General features: G+C 51.3%; 1 protein-coding gene across 1 annotated transcript; it reads left to right on the top strand.

Moving 5' to 3' along the window:
* The first annotated feature begins 2058 nt into the window (after positions 1 to 2058).
* On the top strand, positions 2059 to 10717 carry PDIA3 (protein disulfide isomerase family A member 3). The gene is made up of 13 exons (XM_063346903.1): positions 2059 to 2290; positions 2417 to 2495; positions 3391 to 3508; positions 3941 to 4048; positions 4975 to 5104; positions 5587 to 5703; positions 6188 to 6313; positions 6883 to 7065; positions 7607 to 7715; positions 8588 to 8716; positions 9436 to 9515; positions 10052 to 10109; positions 10385 to 10717. Exons 1-13 carry the CDS (start codon positions 2136 to 2138, stop codon positions 10502 to 10504), a joined length of 1512 nt encoding a protein of 503 aa, XP_063202973.1. The 5' UTR covers positions 2059 to 2135; the 3' UTR covers positions 10505 to 10717.
* The last annotated feature ends 215 nt before the right edge of the window (positions 10718 to 10932 follow it).

Raw genomic sequence — 10932 nt, 5'->3', positions numbered from 1 at the left:
TTCTTGCAGGTAACATAACTCTTACTTTTATCTTCTTGTGCAAGATGCTCCTGGTTGCAGAAGTTAGCTTTTCAGAGAAGAAAAGGAAAATTGTCTTGTCGTAAGCCAAAAACAGTTTGTGCACAAAATAATATTAATTTTTAGTTCAAAGGGCCAAGTGTTCTCTTTAAGAGTTTGACTATAAGAGAAGCTGGATTTGCATTCTGAAGACTAAGAGTATCCAACGCACAGAAAAAGCAATCAGCGGAATTGGCATTGCATATGTTTTCCCTGTAAAACCGCTGGTGTGCCTTACCTCTGCTCCAGAGAGATCCCGGTGTTCCAGCTGAACCCTCCTCAGAGGAAACGCAGGACTCTCCCCCCGCTGAACACACAGTCCTTGGCTCATTCCGAACAGCGGGATGAGCCAAGGGGGTTCCGAAGCAACCCCACCGGGCAGAGCATCTTTCTGCTTTCCTTCCCTTGGCTTCGTGGACAACACCGACTCCTGCCCTTCTCATCACTCCTCAAAGCTCTCGCGGCTGCTCCTGCTGAGCATCAAATGTCCTGGTCGTGGTTCCTACTGAACAAAATCAGTTCCCGCCAACATGAACTTCCCACTCAGGTTGTTAAATACCTGTTCTTCCTTCCCTCTGTTGGCTGCCCAACTACTGCTCTTCACTTAAGAGGTGTTTGCATCCGGTCCTGAGAACAGCTGGGTGGGTACGAGATGATGGTCCCCACCCAGTTGTCTGCGGATGAGTAATTTTATTCCTAAACGAAAGGAAGGAAACTCAAATTGAGAACTCATGTGAAAATACTGAAGGCAGATTTTACTCTACCATCCGTTTTTGCATTACTGAACGGCTGTTACTCCACAGCGGAGGCCTGAGAGGTACCTTGAAGCATCTTCTTCAACTTTCCACAGGCTAAAGGAATATGGTCAAACGCAGATTTTTTAGCTATTACCAGCACGCAGTTTTAAACCCGTTCCTCTGGCAGTAACCAGGCCATTCTCGCACCACTAACAGACAGAATGGCGTGCACAGGCTCTGTGCAGTGGTGCCGGTGGTGCTGTGATCCCTGGCTCGTGCGGATCCGATGGGCCGCCACGGGGCAGCTGCTCCTTCCCCGCAGGCTCAGCTCCCCCGGCTCCTGCTCTGCAGCCCCGCTGGAAGCGTGGTGGCAGGGCCCAGCGGGCATCTCCAACGGGAGGTGTCCCGGGGGTCCGGGCGTGGGAGCGGAAGGGCGCTCTGGCGAGGGGGAAGAAGGCAGCAGGAGCAGTGGTGACGGAGCTGTCTTCCCTCCCCAGCCTGGGCTGGTTCGTCACCTGCAGGAGCTGCTCTTCCAGCTCCGTGTCTGTCACGGGCTGGGTGGCGATGCGGGTCCCTTCCCACCCACTGCCGGTGCCCGCCAGCTCTGGGGTCACCGCTGTGCGTCCCTGCGGGGTCACCGCTGTGCATCCCAGCACTTGGCACCACTGTCCCCTCGCTTCCTGGCCTTTGCGTCTAGATAACCGTCTGCGTTTCTCAACCACCACGAGATCATCAAATATTTCCTCCTTGATTCTCCTTTTCTTCCCCTTCCCAAGCCTTTGCTGCCCTGCCCTGGCTTCGGATCCTTTGGTGGCAATTTCTGTACGGCACAACCCCCCCGGGCGATGATTTTGTTTCTGTAACAGGCGGGATCAGGTTTAGTCGGCCCTGCAGTTTGAAGTGCCGTCTCCGGAGCCTTTCCCCGCTCCCGGGGGTGTTCGGGAACGGGGATTCCTCCCGGGCTTTCCGAGAAGGCACGTGGCGAGGCGGGTTCGGAGCTTCCCGGCAAACGGCAGGGTCCCGCCGGGCCGGGCCGGGCCAGGCGGCGGTAGGGAGGGACGGAGGGAGCCCGGGGCTGCGCTGTCCGGGACGGGCCCCGGTGCCGCCCCCCCAGCTCCGAGCGGCGCCGAGACCCGGCGGCCGGGGGAGGGAGGGGCGTGGCCGCCGCAGCTGGCCCCGCCCCCTGTGTCTGTAGCCCATTGGCCGGGGCCGGCGTGACGCGCGGCGCGGCGCCCAACGGAGAGCTGCCACACGGCAGGTCCGGCTGGGGGGGCGGGACTTCCGGCTCTGCAGCCCCCGGCCCTGTTCAGCCGCCGCCGCCGCCGAGGAGGGAGCCCCGCCATGTCCGCGCCCCGGCCGCCCGCCGCTCTGCTGCTGCTCCCGCTCCTCGCCATCGCCGCCCGCGCCTCCGACGTGGTGGAGCTCAGCGATGCCGACTTCGAGAGCGGCCTGGCCGAGCGCCCGGGGCTGGTGCTGGTGGAGTTCTTCGCGCCATGGTGAGGGACCGCCGGGGGCGGGCGGGCGGGTGCGGGCAGGGCCCGGCGGGGAAGGGGCAGGGGCTGGGGCTGGGGCTGGGGCGGGCAGGGGGCTATGGGCCGGCCTGACTTCCCGCGTTCTCCCAGGTGCGGGCACTGCAAGCGGCTGGCGCCGGAGTATGAGTCGGCGGCCACCAGGCTGAAGGGGATCGTGCCGCTGGTGAAGGTGAGTGTTTGCGGCACCGGCCCGGGGGCGGCGTGTCCCGGGGGCGGCCTGGGGGTGGACTTGGGTCAAACGCGAGCTGTGCCGCGGCCTTGCACTCGCCCGGCGGCCGGGGCGCGCATCGGGCCTGGGGGGCCCTCGGGGCCTGATGGGCTTCGCCTCCGTGAAGCATTAGGCGCCAGGGAAGGATCTGGAAGCCAAGGGCTGCTGCTGCTCAGCCGCTGTGCAGAGCGTAACGTGGGTGTGCACCAGCATGTAACCAGGGCTCGCCCGGGCCGGGAGGAAGAAGCCACCTGGGAGGTGTGCGATCCCCCCGAGAACTGGCCCCTACCGTGCTTCACAGTCTTGTCCCTTGACTCGTACAGTCAGGGTTCCTGTACAGGAGCTTTGTTTTCTGCCAAGGAAACTTGTATGGTTTTCTCAAATCAGGGTCTTCCTCTTCCTTTCTGGGAAGCGGCGTGGGCTCTTGACACCATGTCAGTTGAGGTCAGCCTGTTTTTTCAGGCGTTGTAGGAATGTTAGTTGGTGAGGTGCTAAGAAAATTGATTCCTGTTAAGCCTGTCATTGATTACAAGGATCTTTCTAGTATTTTTCTGCATGTAGTCTGGCCAAACTTGCAACTATTTAATTTTTCCAGTGTTTTCTCACATACTTTTCTGGGCCTGTCATTACGCTTATGTTACCTCCTTCCCTATCCTTCACTTTCCAGCTTTTGATCTTGTAGATGCTTTGTGGATCCTTAGGCTTTCTGTGAAAGGAATCCAGCCTTGGGTAAAAAGCCAAAGAGCTTTCAGACCCTCTAGACTCTGTATGTGATAATGTGGGCAATGGCAAAGCCGCTTTCATTTGTGCCTTCAGCTGGCTGGGTCACTGAGTAGCAATATTCCTCTTCCTTTAGGTTGACTGTACAGCAAACTCAAACACCTGTAATAAGTATGGAGTCAGTGGATATCCCACCTTAAAGATTTTTCGAGATGGAGAGGAGGCAGGAACCTATGATGGGCCTAGGACAGCAGGTAAGAGCTCATGGGCAAGTGTCTGGAAATGGTGCTGGAAGGCAGACCCACATCTAATAGACCTGTGTCAGGGACGTTACGTGTGTTCAGGGATACAAAGAAGGTTGCCGCCTACACACACAATTCCCCCTTGCCCTTTCCAGAACTCTTTGTGCTGGCAGAGCCTTGGATGTTTAGTATCCCTTAAAGCACGCTTTTAAAGGTGAAGGTTTCCACATTATCTTTAAATCCTACTACCCTTGATATGCGCTATCTAGAAGATGCTAGAAGCTTTCTATGTGAAGTTGGTGACAGTGTTCCTTTAATACAAATCACTTACTGTATGGGAGGGGTGTAGGGATTCTGCAGAAACAACTTTTTTTAGGAAACTTGAAAAATGTCTTGTGGAACTTTGTAGTGATCCCTTTAATCATGTAACTAATTTCTTTTAAGATGGGATTGTCAGTCATCTCAAGAAACAGGCGGGACCTGCTTCGGTGGCTCTCAATTCTGTGGCTGATTTTGAGAAATTCATCAGTGATAAAGATGCATCTGTAGTGGGTGAGTAGATTCGGTGCAGCACTGAAGTGAGTAGATGCTTGGCTCTGGGAGATGTCTTGGGGAACATACTGTGAAAGGATGAGCAGCAGTATCACAAGCTGTAGCAAGAGAAATTCTAGCTGGACATGAGCAAAAGAGTTTTTCGTAATGAGAAAGATAAAGCACTGGAACGTGTGCCCAGAGGGATTTCGAAACATTCAGTGTGGGAGATTTTTCAAAACTCAGCTGGACAAAGCTCTGAGCAACCTGATCTGACTTTGAAGCTGGTCCTGCTTTGAGCAGGAGATCAGACTCCGTCACCTCTAGGGATTTCTTGCAATCTGTTTTTTTCCAGTGATTCTTTGACTGTCTTTCAGATCTCCTGGCACCACAGTGTATCTTTTTTAAAGCTGGTTGCTCTTTTGGCTGGCTGACAACAGGTAGCTTTGGGTTGCTAGAAAGTACATTCGAGTGCTGTCTCGTGACACTCTTAGGCTGTCAACATCGTATGATTTGATCCCAGTTTAGAAGCAGCAATACCAGTTTTCCTTTGTGCAGATCAGGTGCCACCTTACAAGTGGAACTGGATGAGTATTGATCAGCATTCCCAAACTTATTTTTGTGAAGTACCATTGGCAGTTGCTATCACTAGTAGTGGCACGTGGTTATGAAGGGGTATCTCAGTGCTCAGAGGACAGCTGCCTTTTGGCTGAGCAACTAAGCTGGGCAGACTCTTGAGTAACTTTCTGCGGGTGGAAGGGAGGGAATGCAGAAAGGTTCCAATAAAAATGGGAGAGAAGCTGTCAAAGATGGAGGCCTGGACGTGCATTGGAGGACTTGATTCAGAAGTGATCTTTCAGCGCACTGTAGAGATAAATGATGAAATAAATGAACACAGTCGTTGCTGATGAGTCGGTTTGGGGTCACCATCTGTCTTTCTGCTGCAGGCTTCTTTGGAGATGCCTCTGGGGATGCTTATTCAGAATTCATGAAAGCAGCCAACAACCTAAGAGATAACTACCGTTTTGCACACACCAGTGAGGACCAGTTGGTGCAGAAGTATGAGGAAGATGGAGAGTAAGTTGCTTAACGCAAGGATTTCTTGTTAATGATATATCTGGAACAAATTCATGGGTTCCACTTGTTAACTGGATTCACTCTCTGAACATAGCTTAAGGTCTTGTTTCTTCCCCAACTGCCAGTGGCGTATCTTTTTTTATCTCTTCAGAATTGAGATGAAAGGTACAAAATGGTTGCAGGCTCTGGGGAGTTAGTGTCTGCCTCCAGGTGGGAAGTATCTCAACAGAGGTGTTTTGCTTCCCTGTTGCTTGTTATGGTGGGGTCTTTTTGTTTGTCATTGTGGCCTGTCTGGATAACGGAGAAGTGTCTGACAGGTACATCTAATGCAGCAGTGCCACCAAGAAACTAGACAGTCTTGTTGAAGCTATGAACAGTGAATGTGGGTGGTCAGTGGAGACGGGGTTCTTGTCTCATCTAGCTGCCATCCTTAGAAACCCAGGGATACATTAAACTAATTCTCGATACCTGCTTTCCCTCAGGGGTATAATCTTATTTCGTCCTCCACGCCTGATGAACAAGTTTGAGGACAGCTCCATCAAGTACACAGAAGACAAAATCACCAGTGGAAAAATCAAGAAATTCATCCAGGAGAACATGTGAGTCATTCCTCACCAGAGAATGTGATAGATAGACTGGCCCCAGTTGGATTCAGCCCTGTCAGAACTTGTTTTCTCTAACTGGCGTTGCTGCCACTTCCTATTTAGCGTCCAGAAGAGCTGTCTTGCCCATGTTCTCTCTGACCACCCTCTTTCTGGGAAGTCTGGTGTTGCTGTTGGCATTTACTGTCCCTATTCTAATAACCACGCTTCTGTTTAAAAACTGTGAGCTTCCTGAGAAGTATGCCAGCTTTGGCCTTATTTAGGTCAGATACAGCTGCTGACATTGTGGCTAGAGATGAAGGTTGGACTTGGAATAGTGTGGTACATGAATGGGCAGGTGTTTCCTACTGAGGTCTTACTGATGACTGGCAGTTAACACTCTTGGATGGGAAACAAGAGTGTGCTGCATCAAGCCTATTCCTGGGGGGCGATGGGTTCTGGGCAGTGAGACTGAAGCTGCGAACATCTGTCTCGTTGATAGCTTCGGCATCTGTCCACACATGACTGAAGACAACAAAGACTTGATCCAGGGGAAGGACTTGTTGGTGGCATATTATGATGTGGACTATGAGAAGAATGCGAAGGGCTCCAACTACTGGCGCAACAGGTAGGCAGTGGCAGGGGGTTAATCGTCCTCTCTCACTTGTTCCCGGCGTCGGTGCTACTCAATAGCGCAGTTGACGAAGTTTCTCCTATTATTCATACCTGAATTCTTGTCTCCCAGAAAGCTTCCAGCTGAGTTTCTAGTCGGAACTATTGGGGTGGCTGCTGCCTGCAGAGCCCACAGCATGTGATATGTGTGTGCTTTGAAACCCCTTTGCTTTTGTATCCATACTCCTTAGACCTTAAACACAAACTTCCTAATTGGTGTTGTGTGGGATTCTATCCTTTATATTCCCCAGTGCCTGAGACCCTGGTGGTAATGTTGACTGGGGTGGAGGATGAAAGCACACAACATTTGCACAGGCCTCAGTCACAATAGACACAAGCTGATTCCTCTGCTTCTTAACACCATCTCTATAGGACTTGCTTGTGCAGAACACATCATGCCATTGAATTCCTTGTCCAACGTGCACTTCAACACGAAGGGTGTTACATCACATGGAAGAAAATGTTCCAATGAATAATGCTTTCTATGTTTTGTTTTGTGTTTTTGGTTTTTTTTTCTCCCCTTAGAGTTATGATGATTGCAAAGAAGTTCTTAGATGCTGGCCACAAACTGTCTTTTGCTGTTGCTAGTCGGAAAACTTTTGGCCATGAGCTTTCAGAGTTTGGTCTAGACAGCAGCGTGGGTGAGGCTCCAGTTGTTGCCATCCGAACCGCTAAAGGAGATAAATACGTCATGCAGGAAGAATTCTCGTAAGTTTTGGAACTTAGCAGTGTTGCCTCTCACTTGATGGACTTTGGTCTGGAGGTCTCTGACCAGATCATACTTTGTTAGCTCAGAGGAAACAGAAAAGCTGGATGTTCCAGCTGGAAGAAATGATTGCTGGGTCAAAATGGTTCCTACTCATGTGTTTTCCTGCCCTGTAGAGAGTTTGCAACCCCTCCTGTTATATCTAGCTTTGGCTAGATAATTTAATTCAAGATATTTAAGTGTCTATTTAGGAACTAAGGTGCATTAAAGGGCAGAGGAAACAGTTGTACCTTTCTTCTTGAAACTTAAGGGTGCCGAAAGGCCTAAAACTTAGAATGGGATGTGTGTCCAGCCTCCTGTCAAAACTCTTAGGGGCGTCTTTGCACGTGTTCTGGGGTCTTCTAAGCCAGCCCCAGACTGGTGCTCTTGGAGGTGCGGGTGGCATATGTTCTGTGGGTGGAAGGAGCTTAAATCAGCCTTGAAAGCTTTCCCCTCTCATCCTGTGTGTGTGGTGATGGCTGTAAAATGTCACTTCACTTTCAGCCGTGATGGAAAGGCTCTGGAGAGATTCCTGCAAGATTACTTTGATGGAAACTTGAAAAAGTATCTGAAATCGGAGCCTGTCCCTGAAAGCAATGATGGCCCTGTGAAGGTGAGTGCTGTATCAAGCGCAGCAACAGCTCCTACCCGTGGATAAAGAGACACTGTTCAGCGGCAGCTTCTAGTCATACGCCAGTATCCCACGCTGCCAGTGCCACGTTGTGGCATCTTGAGAAGCCTCTACTGTGATAGATGGAAGAAGAATTCAGTGCCTTGTTGTATTGCAGTTTTCTGAGCCGAGGGAGAAATGCAGCTTGCAGTTTTGATTCTGTTTTGTTCTCTCAGTTTAGTAACTGCTGCTTGAGCGTGCTAGCGATGTGCTCTTCAGGTATAGGATCATCCAGATGTACAGGGATTACGTGAAGGCCTGCTCTGCTGGCCTTGTGCTCCTTGTGGCGTGGTTTTCAAGCTGGCTGTGACTGCGCTATTTCTGAAGAGTTAAATCTTCATCTCATCACTGCGGGAGTGGTACAACTTTTCATTCCTCATGGTAAATTCTGCCCTGACTGAAAGCATTCTGTGGCCTGGCTTTATGGTGAGGGCCTTACAAGCAGTGACCTCCACTCCCGTATTGATGTGTGCATGGGCATCGCCTCAGCCAGTCTTGCTAAACTGATTGCTCAGCCTGGAACTTGCTGGGATTAAAAAGAAATTATTTTGTCGTCCTCCTCCTGCGAGGATACCAGGTGCAAACCTCACCCGCAGGTAGCGCTGGTACCTTAGGACAGGTTTTTACCTGCGAGTTGAGGATGTTACAGCTTGGTGAAGATTGTGTGTTTGGTCATTTTGCTGCTTGGTGTGTAGGTGCAGCGTGACTCGTACCGTGGGAGGGCTGGCTTGCTTGGGCAGAGCATGTAGAGCGTGTCGTGTTACAGCCTACTCTTGACTTAGAAAGAACTAACTTGTGTGATCAAACATTACCAGGTGGTGGTTGCTGAGAACTTCGATGAAATTGTCAACGCAGAAGACAAAGATGTCCTGATAGAGTTCTATGCACCCTGGTGTGGACATTGCAAGAATCTGGAGCCCAAATACAAAGAATTGGGGGAGAAGGTAGGTCTGGGACTCTGTTGCAAAGGCAAAACAGAATTTGGCAGCATTAACCAATCCTGCAGGTTCTGCCTAGCCTTTATGATAACGGGGTGTAATTGTGCCTTCCTGAGGACTATGAGTTTTGGCCTCTCCTGTGAATGCAGAAGTACCTTGGCAGGATCTGGAGCGTGGTAGCAACCACGCTGGTAGGTTTAGCCTGCTCCCTTTGCTGTGAAGTATTCCCTGATGCAGTGACTGGTCTCAACTGGCAAAATTCTTTTTTGGGTCTCTTCCCTCTGCGTGGTTACAGTTTCCCATCTGCTGAAGGATGACACTGCCCTGCACACTTTCATGAGTGGAGTAAATTAATTTGTTCTCCCAGATCTGACCAGCCTTCTGCTGTTTTGCCAGCAGGCACCCCTCCTTCCCGAGCACTGCGTATCCTCACAGCTCACTTCCCAGGGTAGCAGACAAGCAGTTGCTCTGGGGTAAGCATTCTCCAGAACTTATACCAGACCAATTCCACTGGGAGGTGTGGCTGCATACAGCTGGGTGAGGAGGGGCTTTGTTCCCCGTGCCCCTCTTGAGGCAGAAGGAAACTGCTCAGAAGAAATTTGTTCACCTTTTAGGATACTGCGTGCACTGTCCTTTAGACATCACTGTCTTAGTTGATGTTGATCGGTGAATTCCTGGTGTTAACTACTGTGGATTGGTTACTAATAAGCTCTTTCTACCAACAGCTCAGTAAAGACCCCAATATTGTCATTGCCAAAATGGATGCTACAGCCAATGATGTGCCTTCTCCGTATGAAGTCAGAGGGTAGGTCTTACTGTTGTCACACCACTGTCAGCGGACGAGTTCAGGCTTCTGTCTCTGACCAGCAGCCACAGAAGAAGAGCTGAACGAGTCTCATGGGGAGGATGGGTGGGGGCGATTGGCATGCGATTGCGAGGCATTTACTTAGTGTGAAGAAATCAAGAGTGAAAACAAAGGACAGTCGTCTGCCTTACTTCTCTGGGATTCTGGTGTCCTGGCTGTGCCTGGAGGCCTGTCTCGCTGATCCCCGCCCTCTGCTTTAGAATCTGTTGGGATTCTGTTCTTGGCAGTGTAAAAAGACTGCTGGCTTGCTTTTGTGAAAACAGTTTAGCCAGCAAACGTGGACGTAGTGGAGCTCAGACAACTCTGGGCATGGCCAGGCTTTGGAAGCCACACCTGCTGGCTTTTGAGCTGCAGAGGCTGTTCCCACGTTAAACCAGAGGAAGGCAGGGGCGAGTCCCTTCGGGGAGGGCTGGCCTGCTGGTCTGAAAGAAAACCGAGCACGTTAGGAGCTCCAATGTCTCTTCTCTCTTCCCCAGCTTCCCCACCATCTATTTTGCTCCAGCTGGCAAGAAGCAGAGTCCAAAGAAGTACGAGGTGAGTCTTTTGCTGCTCTTGCTTATTTGTAAAGAAGTGAAGTAGCATCCAGGTGTCCAAATCGAGCCGAGCCCCTCTGGAGTTGTGGTGGCCTCCGTCCCATTAGTTACCCTGGGGACGCGCCCACCGGTGCCTGCAGGGCATGTTCTGCGCCTGCTGCAGACCCACCGGGGAGAGCTCTGCGTGCGGTCTCTGCCTGGCACCTGAGCCCCCCCAGCGAAGGGGGTGCCCCCGGGGAGCCCAGGCACCGCCTTATTGTCTCGTGCTTTCCACAGGGTGGCAGAGAAGTGAGTGACTTCATTAGCTACTTGAAGCGGGAGGCAACCAACACTCCCGTGCTGCAGGAGGAAGATAAAACCAAGAAATCCAAGAAGAAGGTGAAGGAGGATTTGTAAAGTACCCGCTCGCCATCTTGTCAGGATGAGCTCTGTGTGAATCGGGGAAGCACTGGGCAGACTGGGGCCAGTTCTGGGTTGTGGAGAGCCAGTGACCGCGTGGGCTGAGGGGACCCAGCTGCTGTATCTAGTTCTGTTTAATTTCCTGCCGTCTCTTAGCTGCACTGTTGTGGGGCTCCCCAGACTGGTTTGTTTTGTGGTTTGGGAGGGGGTGGGGGGTAGGGTTATTTTCTAATTTTTTTTGTACATTTGGAGAAGTGAAACAATAAAATGACCCCCTTAAGACCAAGTGTCGCTGTCCTGTGGAGACCTGTCAAACCTAACACCGGGATCCTGCTCTTTGTAGCCAGCAGCTTCTTACCGTGAGTCTGGTTTCTTCCAGCGAGCCTTTAGAAGTCTGTTTTGAGACACTAAGCTCAGCCTTTAGC

This window comes from Chroicocephalus ridibundus, chromosome 9 (genome assembly GCF_963924245.1).
Source record: "Chroicocephalus ridibundus chromosome 9, bChrRid1.1, whole genome shotgun sequence".
Lineage (NCBI taxonomy): Eukaryota > Metazoa > Chordata > Aves > Charadriiformes > Laridae > Chroicocephalus > Chroicocephalus ridibundus.
The sequence above is the reverse complement of the archived record's forward strand: the minus strand, read 5'-3'. Positions and strand labels throughout refer to the sequence as shown.